The following is a 12,972-nucleotide window of genomic DNA, read 5'->3' on the forward strand; positions in this document are numbered from 1 at the left end:
TCTAATTCATCTAAATAAACAAATGCCCTCAGAAACTAAGGAAATGTTTTCAATGCGGTGGTGGCAAAGCTGTGAAGCCCCGTATTGTACCCCATTTGTTATCTGTCTGTTGCCTGGGGACAGGACAAAATTCTACCCAAACCAGAATTCAGGGTTTCTTCTTGGGTCATATTTGCTGGGATAGGTCCAAGATTCTTTCTTGTAATGGCAGCCCAGATGGTGCCTGAAAAAAAGATATGGTGGAATAGAGTTTTGTGCTACACCCACCTCCCAGTCTCATTTTCTAAAAGACTACTGGAGGTATTAAGAAATACAATTTAGGCAGTTTAAGAAAAGGGTCAGGCAAAGTTGCCAAGGTATACAAACAGAATAAATATGAGAGCACTAGTTAGAAATCTGAGAAAGTGAAATAAAATGTCATGGGGGAACAGAATTCTTGTTTAGAGGGGCAATGTCTCCATTTGCCCCCTCAATAGTTATATTCCTGTAAGATGCCTCAGGAGTACCAACCAGGTTATCCATGCATCACACAAAAGACTAGGGTAGATGTGGGAAGAGGAAGATTGAAGTGATTCAAAAGACCACTTTGGCCCTCATATTGTTTATGATGAAACCTTCAAGACACTCAGAATATCAGCATCACCACCTCATGGAACATGATAGGTTTTTAAGGCATGTGCAAATACCTAACTATTCTCATTTTCTTAGCACATGGCTGAACAATATTGCAGAACTGTATTGTCTAGATCAGTGGTTCCCAACCTGTGGGTCGCAACCCCTTTGGGGGTCGAATGACCCTTTCGCAGTGGTCGCCTAAGACCATCGGAAAACACATATTTCCGATGGTCTTAGGAATCGAGACACCGCAATTCTATGGTTGGGGGTCACTACAATGTGAGGAACTATATTAAAGGGTCGCAGCATTAGGAAGGTTGAGAACCACTGCTCTAGATCCTAACAAAGCAGAATGTTGTAATTTCTGAAAACATAAAAACCATACAGGACAGAAATAAGTGGTTCTCCTCATCTCTACCATCAACATTGGATGAACTTTGGAATGTCTGCTGTTCTGGACAATTGTCAGCTCTTCAGCATTACTTCAGCAAGGAAATAATACTTTTTAAAACAAAATGTTTTAGTAATGTGTGTGCCCATCCCTAGGTTTTATATAGAATACAGACTGTCTCAACTAAAGCTCCCCAAAACACTTTTATTGCAAACAGAAAGTCACAACACTCAAACATTTTTAGCTACATCTGTGAATACTGTTACATTACGCACCTCAGGAAGCGAGACTCCTAAAGGGGGTAGAATCTGTTGACGAAAAAAAATTCAGCCACATTAAAACTGTAAGAACGCACAAAACTAATTAATACACAATCCTGTTGAACAAATAATCAATTGTAGCACTACTTTTGTATTACGAGTCATCAAAAAACTTATCTAGGGTTATTTTATATTAATTGCATAAACTTGTATCAAACTTTTCAAAATATCTGATACATTGTAAGATGTTAAAATAAATAGGACTATCCAAATAGCAGAAAGAATAGAAACATGAGTATAAATTCCAAGATTTCTGCATAAAACAATAAAAAATCAGTTAAGAAAATATTTCTAGAACAAAAACATTTTTATAGTCCATCTAAAAATGGCAATAGTGAGTATTTGATAGAGATGGTGAAGTGTTGCATACAAAAAGCTCCTAAAAGGTAGATTCCTGTTCTTAACATGCCAGAAAATACGCTTTCTGGTGCATAGCTCAAAGCTTGAATAGGTTTCAAAGGGGCTGTACAAACTTCCCTGAAGGGGGTGACATGGAGCTGCCTCTTCTTCAGCCAGATAGGGGCTGCAGCAACCGCATGCCGCAGCCCCAATCTGGCCTTTCCAGGGTGCCACAGTCATGGCACCATGGCTTGGCGGTACTCCTTTAGTTATGCGTCATATGGATCCAGCGCCAGAGGAGTGCCATGATGCTGGACGCTGTGTGGAGCGGCATCATGGTTCCCTAGGGGGCAGAGTTGGGGCATGCATCATATGGATGTGACACTGTGACTCCACCTCCAGGCCAGCCTTAATGACTGGTCTGAACAGGGCCAAAGGGATGGAGATGGTTCTAAAGATTACCTTTAAAAGCTTAGGAACAAGTTAATGTCTGAACTTTAGAGTGAGCTTGTAAACAAACTGGTCACTAAAGTAATGTGTGCTAGCTGTCTTGCTCCCACCAGCATCCTAGTGGATGCTGCATTTTGAACCAAATTACATTTATGAATTGTCTTTAAAGGCAACTTCACACTGAATGCATTACAACAGTCCAGTGTGTATATAATGGGTGTTTGGGTAAACAAACCCAGATCTGCCTCCTTCCAGTACAGATGCACTTAGTGAATTGAATAAACACTATTTCCAGTAGAACCCTCAAACCATGGCTTCTAGGCACATATACTTGATTCTTTCAGACAAATGCAGCTTCAGCTCCATCTAGAGTAGCAGATATTCCAGCCAACATTCTCTCCATCTTTTCTGAATTAAGTTTCACTTGCTCATTTTAAGTGGGCCCAACACAGCTGCAAGAACTGCATCAGAATTTCTACCATCTCAGAACACTTCAATCCAAATGTCCAGATAAACTAATCCATAAAATGAAGAAGCTGCTGAATAGCATGGGGATAAGATAAAATAGCAAGGCACCCCACGAGTCACAGACCATGGTGAGAACAATAGCTATTCCAGCACTGCCTTATGGAAATCACATTTCAGAAAGGACAGAAACCACCACAAAATAATGCTTTCAGCTCTACTGTGGAATGATTCAATGGTATCAAAAGTCACTGAGAGCTGTAGTAGAATCAACCACATCACTGCCTAGATAAAAGTACTGTATAGGTTTTTTTTCTCCAGACTGGAATGAATCCTAATCATCACCCTTGTGCAGAATGGCCTGCAGCTGAAACACCACTAATCACTCCAGACTTTGGCAGAGAATACTGAGCAATAGCTTCTCAAGCCTATTCCCATTTTTGAAGAAGAGAGTTCATCAGAAAGGATAGCAATATTGCTTCCCTTAGAATAAAAACAGAATATGGTATATCTGAAACTGTTTTAGCTTCTTCCTAGATTCCTTCTGACTTAACCTCCTAGAAGGATACAAATCAAGAATGTAGCTTAACAATTTGTAAGTCAACAATTTGTCCACATTCCCAAGTCACATAACTAAGAAATATCCACAGCAGTTTAACAAGATTGTCCCTCCCCCACTCCAAGTTGTTTGTTGTTATTAATTGTTGTGGGCTCCTTTAACTTCCCCATTCTTCTTTCCTTTTTGACCAGACAAACTATAATTGATTTCTTTTACCTTTTTTGTACACATTTCTGTTTCTGTAGAATTATTTAGGAACTTTTCTGTTTGGGGCATTATGTTCATGCTAGAGTTTGAGGAATTCAGGAAAACCTAATAATATAATGGACAGGCATGTTCACATTTATGAAATGCTTGATAGGTCAAATAGTTATCTTCAAATAACTAATGCCATTATGAGACACTGTAAGTTTTGACACCATGATATTTTTTTAAAAAGATATAACTCTGAAGAAATCTAGGCATTGAAAAGAACCTTGCTGTTTACATGATCTATACAGTTCCTTTGGGCAGATATAAGTAGATGTGTGTGAGAGAACAGACTAGAGGATAGCAGTTGTATCACTATTTCAGAGACAAATGGCTCAAACCTCATTTTTGTTGTGTATCCCAGCAGTTCTTCATTTTCACAGGGTTAGGGCAAAAAAAGCCACACCAGAAAGATATTACATGGTTATTGATATCCAGAACTGCTGAAGTTTGGAACTATCTTTACCTAAACTAAACTAAAGATCACCATGCCACAATCCTTGTCAATATGTTGGCTTTGTTTCTGTCAAAGATTGCTACTTGCAGAACTGACAACCCCAGGTAAAATTTAGGATGACTGAAGTGTGCAGACTACAATTTATCACTTTTTTCTTTCTAAAACTGAATGGCACTCAAGCAATGATGATAGCTAATTGAAAGATGCATCTTCCCCCAGGGGCAGTTATTACTATCAATCTGACATCTAAAGAAACAAAAATAGCTCTTGCTATACATAATAATACTGTTCTCACTGCACAGTTTTTGACTACAAAGAAACTGTACTCAAGAACTAAATAGTTCATTTCTGAGTTTTTATATTGTGCAAACTCTTAAATTGTTTATGAAAAATGTAGCAATCAACAAAGTAGCATGCATTTCAGTACAGAGGCCTATGTTTCCTGGTTATTACATGAACCAATTAACAAGATTTCTATTGTCTTGACAAGACTCACAAAGTGTTACATTTCTATTTTGTATTTATTTTAGGGCTTTTCAACACATTACAACTTATGAAGGCTACTGGAACAATTTCTGCTTAGCAGAAGCTCCATGCGGAAGCCACATATAAAACAGTTCACTATGTGGATTACTACTACATGGAGAATTACCATATCAATTCCAACGCTCACTGGGAAAGCTGGTAGGCATTCAGAGGCTGTCCACATGCCGAAAGTGGCCAATACAGCATACAGTATTAAAATTGCCACTTCAAACAACAGAGCCAGGTCAGTTTTAAGATGCTCCCCGCATTATTTTTTGAACAGTTGTTCATTACCATGAATTCCTTGGTATCAAAACTTGAAAGTAGCTCCAAATAGATTATGTTATCACATGAGCAAAAAGCGCCAAGTCAGCGCCAAAATTAGGGTTGCAGAGTGCGTGGCAATCGCATGCTCTGCAACCCTAATACGTATGGATGGCAACATCTTTACATGGTGATATCCATATGTGGTATGTGTCGATGATTTCATGTGCACGCTGTGTCCAAACAGCGCAGCATGTGCGTGATGTCTCTGTGCCGCCCCAGGCAGCTTATGGCATCCTGGCAGCGTCGCCACAAGGAGCTCCAAAATAGAGCTTTTGGGGGGGGGGGCGGACAATTCCCATGGCAACCGCATGGTCATGGAAACAATCCTGAGGAGAAAGGGGCTGCCTATAGCCCAACACAACTACAAAGCCTCAGGCTGAAAAATGCTTTCTTGGGTAACAACTGCTGACATAATATTGCAGTTTCATTTGTTTTTCAAAGAGATCACATTGTATTGAATGCAATGAATGGTATTTGAAAAGCAATATGAAAAGGAATAAAAGTAGGAAAAACAATATTTATTTTTCATCTACTGAATTTATAGTAAAATAATGAAGCTAATAATGTATACGGTGACTAATTCTCTGATTTTCCAAGAAATGCAGAATTTGGATGGGAGAAGAGGTATAGTTTATCCCTTGCAGTTTTTTTTTAAAAAACTTTTGTATGTTTGTTTGTTTGTTTTACAGCACAGAGCAATAATGCATTAAGTAATCTGTTACCACTTACAAACAGGAAGGTGACATCACACAATGGTAGAAAATCACTATACCTATATGCCTTTCTGTATAGATATACAACATTTTATAAAATAAAGGAGACTTGGGCATCTAGTTTCTAAGTCCCTTTCACCATAATTTAGTAGTGCTTTTTGTCTTCTATAATTATCTACCTCATCCAGTACTCAGCTTCTAACCTTGTTATAATCTAATTCTATTGCAATACAAAAGATAGGATTAAATTAAGTTAAAGGTTTCCTTAAACTCACTGCCAATCAACCTTGTCATGAACTTTCATTATGCACATGCAATTAATTGGATCCAATGAACAATTTCAGAACTGAGTTATAGCCTCTCCCTTACCATATAATTAGAATATAATTACCAACAGGATATCAGAAGGATGCAAAACCTTTCTTCTAAATGCACCCTCATTAGGAAACAAATCTCAATGTACATTTATTTGATCCATGTGAATTAATTAAAATGTTACAGAAATAAGAAGAGGATAGTAATAAACTAAAATTGACATCTATTAAGAGACTATCACTTGAAATCTGCATACACAGTTTGTAACTGAAAACATTTCATTTCAGTCATGAGCTCCGCCATAAAACACCTCATTGCAGATATGTACAGTTCCCTTTTGAATAAGTGTGTTTTTACACATAAATCATATCCTTGTTTTAGATTTCCTCATAGCACTCATAGGAAACTGTATATATATTACTGTATTCTAGATGAAGAGGGCAAGGTTAAACCAGGTGAAGTGGATGCACTCACCTTGTCAATATTATCATTTCATTTTAAGCTTTAGTTTACTCTGAAAAATAGCAACATGTTTGTTGGGGAAAGAAAAGGGAAAAAAGTAAACCCCAAGAAACAACACTACTGGACAATTATTGAATCTATAACTGAACATTCTGCCAAAAGCAACAGGTAATTTAAAAATAACAAGACGGGGGGGGGGGGGGCAGGATCATTCTGTTTGTAAAGAAAAGCAATGCATTGAAAAAATTAAATGCAGCAAGATCAAATTTAAGCATTTATGCAGAAGAAAATGTAAATTGGTAAAGATAACATATGGTAATAAATTTGACACTGTTGCTGCAACATTTGAGGTGTTAGAAAGAGAGAAGTAAAAAAGCAATAGAGGCAGAAGAAGCAAGACAGAAAGAGAAAGTTCGTTGTCTCTTCTGCCCCATCTTAGCAAAGCTTTGGAGAAGAGAAAAGAAGATATTGTCAACAAGGAAGCAAAGGTGATGAGTGGCTGGCTGGCTGGCTGAAAGGCACTGGCAATGACTATGGAAAACCCCAAAGTAAATTCCAGAGTGGCCCACATTTGCAAGTATCTGGGCTACCCATACTGAACTTTATGACATAACTAGTCAGATCTCAGACCAAAAATAGATGTTGTGACATGAATGGGGAAACTTTTGGTAACTATAATAGCACTCCTGTCTCAGGAAAGTAAGTATTCTTCTAGGGCGAACATTATTTAAAAGCTAGACCTTCACGTATTAACAAACTGAAGGCCTAAAGAGAGGGCTATGGTAATAATAAACCCCAGAGAGCATATAACACAAAGACCAAAAGCACTGCATTATTATATCTTACCCATAAATATGAAGAGGTTGAACATTTCTAGAAATCATAAGTGTGACAAACAATACAACTGTTACTTGTAACAATGCTGCAGCACATCCCCATTCTTTAAAAAAAATAGCTCCTATTCAAGCCTCTGTGTTCATGTGACTATCGATCTATGGTGACCCTATGAATTCAGGGGCTGTACATACAGCCCCAAAGGGGCAGTCTCCAGCTGCCCCTTTCCTAGCCAGATCGGGGCCACAGCAACCTCATGCAGTGGCCCCAATCCGGACTTTCCAGGGCGCGAAAAGGAGTTGCAAAAACAGCTCCTTCTTGTGCCCAAAAAGGGTGTGATAGCTGCAGCTATGTGGCGCTCCTTCGGCACTAAATCATATGGATGCAGCACTGGAGGAGCAGAGTGATGCCGTGCGCCATGTGGAGCGGCACTTGATATCAGAGCACCCTGGGGGCGGGGTCAGGGCATGCATCGTGAGGACACTTTGCCCCAACTCCGTCTCCATGATGGCCCAAAGTGCTGGTCTGTATAGGGCCTTAATAGGGTTTTCAGAGGCAAGGAATACTCAGGCCTGTTACAGACTGCCAAAATAAAGCTGCTTCGGGTCTCTTTGGAGGTATGCTATTTAAATGATGCATGGGTCCTAAGAGTCCGGAGGTCACGCCAAAGCCACACTCCATTCCTAAGCATAGGAGTGCAGCTTTGGTGCAGCTTCCGGACTCTTAGGATGCATGCATCATTTAAACAGCATACCTCCAAAGAGACCCCAAGCAGCTTTATTTTGGCAGTCTGTAACAGGCCTCAGAGGTGGTTTTGCCAGATCCTTCCTCTAAAATACAGCCTACAGCACCTCGTACTCATTGGCAAGTACTAATCAGGGCTGACACTACTCAGCATCCAAGATCAGACAGAATCTGGTGCTTTTAGATTATTTAGACCCAGTTCAATCCTAGAAGTGGCATTTTCCCAGGTCTTCATTCACCTCTCACCTTTCTCAGTTTACCTAGTCAACAGCTGCCTATTCAACACACCTAACAATTGAAAGCTCTGGCTTATGAATCCTCTGCCTGTCTGGGAGGCCTAATTAAAATGAAGTTCCTAGTTCCACGGAAGAATCTACTCTTGTTCTAGTATCTGTACGGTAGTTTCTGAACACCTGCTCCTCTTTCCCCTTTTACTCTGAAACCACTTAGGAGACTGTATTTATAATTCTTATTAAGGCTATTAAGGACTAAAAGATGTTAGAGCTCTAAATGGCTATATCAGCTTGATATATGATCTGTTAAACTATACCTCTGTAAATCTGCACTAAAAGTACAGAGTGTACTACTTAGTGATCCTAATATCATCAGCCTGCTGTTGCTCATGACTGGAATTCAACTCTAGAACTACTACTACTATTAATAAATTATTATCATCATCATCATCATCATCATCATCCCACCCTTCTCCTAGGATTGCGACTCAAGGCAGCTTGCAACATTTTTTTAAAAAACAATACAATTAAAAACATATAAAATATTACATTAAAACAGAACTAAATTACTACAATAATTAAAACAAATTACATGCTAAAATAGCAAATACTGTTCTCAGAGTAAAAAAAAGTGTTGGTCAGAGAAGAATCCCATCTGAGGGGATACAGACATCACAATTCTACACAGTTCTCCTCCTATGGCAAGGATGCTCATCTCTAGCTCGCTGTGACTGAGAGATGTGCTTTTTGGCTTTGGTTTTGGTTTAAATAATTTTATTAACATTAAAGATACATAAACATTAGATAGATACATAAACATAAAGACATAAATACTGGATAACATATGTAAAATAAATTTTATACACTGCTGAAATTAATTTAAAAAAATAATTCTTCATTAAATTAAATTCATAAAAAAGTTAACCCACATATTAACAAATGAAATTACTTCATTCATACTTGTTTAATTATAATTATACATATATTGATATAAATGAATCCTAAATGTCCTTAAACTGACCTTTTAATTAAGGTCAAGCTAAGTACATTTAAGGTTCATTTAAATGACACTACGATAGTGACTGTTGATAGTGAACTAAGAAGAACTATACTGACCATCAGCCTTCTATGGTTGTGCCACAGATGTGTATATAATCTATACATCTGTTCATGGATTACATTTGAAGTTGTCTACCAAAATAAGCTCTTTATACTACTTTTCAGAGTATGCATTTCTATTAATATTTTCACTCAGTAACTGTTTTTGTAGGCAGGGGAAATTTACTACTCAGTTCTGCAGCAGAAGACGTATAACACTGATTCATTGTTTGCTACAAGGCCAGTACCATCATTCTATGTAACGTCTAGCTGAAATCAAAGTTATCAACACAGCGAATATATAATGTGCATCCCAAGCAATATGTGTCCATAAGAACAACTTCATTATTCTGGGAAGCTATGTCCATAAAAAGATTTAAGACATACAAGTATTCTGCATTCATTTTCTAGTAAATTTCCCCATGACTGAATGATAAAACCAGAACCCACTTTTGTTACAGTAGTCAGAGCCATATAAACAAAAAGCACAACTTGCTGAAAATGTTGAGTGACAACCTCTTGTTAATGAAAAAAAAGTTTGTTTATACTGTGCAGATGACAAAACTATAGGCTGCAGTAGCAGCAGTCTTCAAATATCCATTCATGCTTAAAAAGTCTCCAGAAAAAGGGAAGAGCATCTTAGGAACAGACAAACAAGAATAACTTACCAAAACTGCTGGGCAAATTGAGGTGGGTGGTAGAACATGATCCTTAAGAGAGCCACAATCACATTCAGGTTTTAGGTGTGAAGCACATTTGTTATGCAGCTACAATGAAAAGGGGAAATATCACTGAGAAACTGACAGATTCCATTAATGTAAGCGCATTGAAACAGCACCATAAAAAAAGTTTAGGAAATATCTCTGAAAGTGACAAAATTGAAACACAAATTGCTCTGATTTCATTTTGGCAAGAAAGGATGATATAGGATAGAAACACATATTACATAATGAACATTTATGATTACAAAGCTGACTATGTGAAAAAAAATGACAATTTTTTTCTAGAGTTGGTCACATCAGGCCCAAAGACCACATCCTATGCTATTGGGCTTTTCTTTTACTCTGCACAGCCATGAAACTAAGGGGTGAAACATATGGCCAAATAAAGCAGTTTCCACCTGCTTTGAAGGCAGGCATTTATATGATGCATGCCTCCAAAGGAGCCAGAAACCAGATGATTGCTCTGGGGTGAAAAACTGGAGCAAAAAGATGCCAGGACATTCCAACTTAGCCTGGAAAATGCACACCTTCACAACTGCATATAACACCCAAGCATGAGAGTGGTTCTGAAGGAGTGATCCTTCTTAAGCCTAACCTTAAAGCTGCATATAAATACACCACTGCAGGCGAGCATTTAAAAAGGAAAGAGTTGACATACCTAAGCAGCCAGGGCGGCAATGCAAAGAAGTGAAAGTGTGACACCCCCAATGCATGTAATTACAGCATACACAAACCAGACAGTCCAAGAGGGGGCATAGGGTGAAGGAGGGATGAAGGGACATGCGGGGGGGGGGGGGGGTTTCTCCATGATTGTGCTTTGCCAGTGCTTTACTGGGCACACTGATACTCTGTACCAGTGGAGAATCGCAAGTGTAACTGTGTGGCCGATGAAAGGAGCAACCATCCAATAGGATGGCATCTAAGCAACAGGCAGTCACTGGCAGTGTGTTTGTGTGATGGTACGCATGCAGGATGGGGAGGTGATAAAAAAAATTACCCCATGGCAAGGCTTGACACTGAGATATGCGGTCAGGCCATGCACATTCAGGCTGCTTTGGGAGCAGCCGGTGTGGACAGTGGAGTTTCAAACTGCTTTTGGAAAAAACAGGTTCCAGACACTTTTTCTTGCCCATCTGTTCTGCCTCTAATTTATGGGCGTAACTAAACCACAGAATCTTCAGTCTGTAGGTAAAATGTTGGGAAGAAAAATAATTGCTCAAATGGAGCCTATATTCCTTACATTTCCACTCTAGCTCATAGCACTTTGTGTGTTTTGGCTGGACATATTTCCCCTCCACACACAAAGAGAGGAACTATGATTATTTATATTTCCCATTTTCCAGGAGCACATTATATGACCTATCATATGAACATCACCTCTCTGCAAAAAACCCTTGTATTTCCAGCATGGTAGGATATGTAAGTCCCCATGTAAGTGTAAATTAATATTTGGCATCAAAGCTGTATCATATTTAAAACTGAATTTTTCTATGGATGTCTTATAATATAAAAGTGATGGAAAATATTTTAAAAGCTATTAAATGGAACAATAATCTGACAAAGTAATCAATACTAAGCATGCCTCCTTAAATATAAGTCCCCCTAAGGTCAATAAATGTTACTCCCTACTAACTGTGCTCAGCTTGCAGTGCTATAGTACACTCCTGCACATATTTTCTAAAAGTCAGTTCTATTAACCACAACGTACCTGGGAATAACACACTAAACTCAAAGCATCTATACAATGTGTCTTTTACTTCTGTGTAGACATGCCCACAAGTGTGTTGTAAGACGTTTAAGCTATTGCAGAAAGACAGATCTTGGAAAGTTACTTTTAAGAAGGATAAATATAATGACTTGCTGAAAGCCATCACTAACATAAGGGTCAAGCCAGCGTGCAGCTTGGAGTGGCTTCTGGCCATTCCAGCCACAAGCAAGCCCTGATTGGTGTGGGATCTATCTTGTGGGATGGATTTCATTAATGGAAAGTATCCTAACAAATTAATGCATCCTAACACATAAGATGTTTCTGGTTTGTACAGCATGGCTTAATAAGGAGCATACAAGTATTTGTTTCAATGGGTGATCTTATTTAGTCTAGGAGCTGGTTCAATAAATCAGAGGACTGGTTTGAGTTAAAGTTTTATTTTTCTTTAGCTAATTTATCCATGTTAGTGTGAACAGTATCAAAGTTATATCAGTTCAACTACATAACATATACCTTTTTCTAGCCACATGTTATGGAAAGAGGCATCTAGGAAACGATAATTTGGAAACTTTATTTCTGAATTTCAAAATGATGTGGCACCTAATAGCACCCTGCCTATGTTAAGCATGATTGTAAAAACACCTTTTTCTGTCAGTTTCCTGGCAACAGAAAATAAAAGGGGAGCAAATTTTTATTTCTTCCAGGTCTTGTAGCTTTCTTGTGAGAACATTTTGGTTGGCCTATAATCTAAAACATTTGTCATGCTAATTCCCTACCTCTGAGGTAGAACCACTTTTACTATAATTAATGCACACCAGGGCATGCTACAGCCAACAGATGTATCTTCACATATTTGGTGATAATTCAGTTACTCTGTGGCATGCAATCAATAGCTTAATCTCCTTATTAAGCTATACTGATCTTTGACAAGGTGAATAAGATGTAAAAAGGAGCAGTTTTTAGTATCAGAACTTTAAAAAATGAATAGGGAAAGTACAATATTACCTTTTTAAACATTCTCTAAAATGTGTTTTGCAAGGATTTAAACTTATCTTCTTTCTACTATATCGCATAACTAAAAAACTAAAAATTAGTTATTACAGTAAGAACCTAAAGTTAATAAGAAGATTAATACAGAGGAGGAGAATAATAAAAAAATACAGTACAAAAGTAGAGCAGGGTAGAGAATCTGATTCTCTGGAGGCAACACTAAGTGGGAGAACTTAGGTGAACAAAGCATGAAAAACTAAGATATCAGGGCTTGCGTACAGATATAATCGGTGCTTATTGAAACAGATTTGATGCAAAGCTAGCCTCTAGTGTCCTACATGAAAATCATCTTGGAATCAGTGCAGATGATCTGTCCTGCCAAGGTTCAAAGTACATCAGCTACATATAGGGTAGGAGAAAGCAAGTATTCCTTTCATTACATCACAAATCCTGATT

General features: G+C 38.2%; 1 protein-coding gene across 1 annotated transcript in view; it reads right to left on the minus strand.

The window, feature by feature from the left end:
• The window catches only part of DGKB (diacylglycerol kinase beta), a 277,224-nt gene that overhangs the window by 204,231 nt on the left and 60,021 nt on the right, over positions 1 to 12,972 (minus strand). The window contains exons 13-15 of the mRNA XM_042476726.1: positions 9,765 to 9,863; positions 9,589 to 9,591; positions 1,282 to 1,314 (exon numbers count right to left, since the gene is read on the minus strand). Of these exons, the coding sequence (XP_042332660.1) occupies positions 1,282 to 1,314; positions 9,589 to 9,591; positions 9,765 to 9,863 (135 nt within the window). The remainder of the gene's footprint in view (positions 1 to 1,281; positions 1,315 to 9,588; positions 9,592 to 9,764; positions 9,864 to 12,972) is intronic.

The sequence above is a fragment of the Sceloporus undulatus genome, chromosome 6 (genome assembly GCF_019175285.1).
Source record: "Sceloporus undulatus isolate JIND9_A2432 ecotype Alabama chromosome 6, SceUnd_v1.1, whole genome shotgun sequence".
NCBI lineage: Eukaryota > Metazoa > Chordata > Lepidosauria > Squamata > Phrynosomatidae > Sceloporus > Sceloporus undulatus.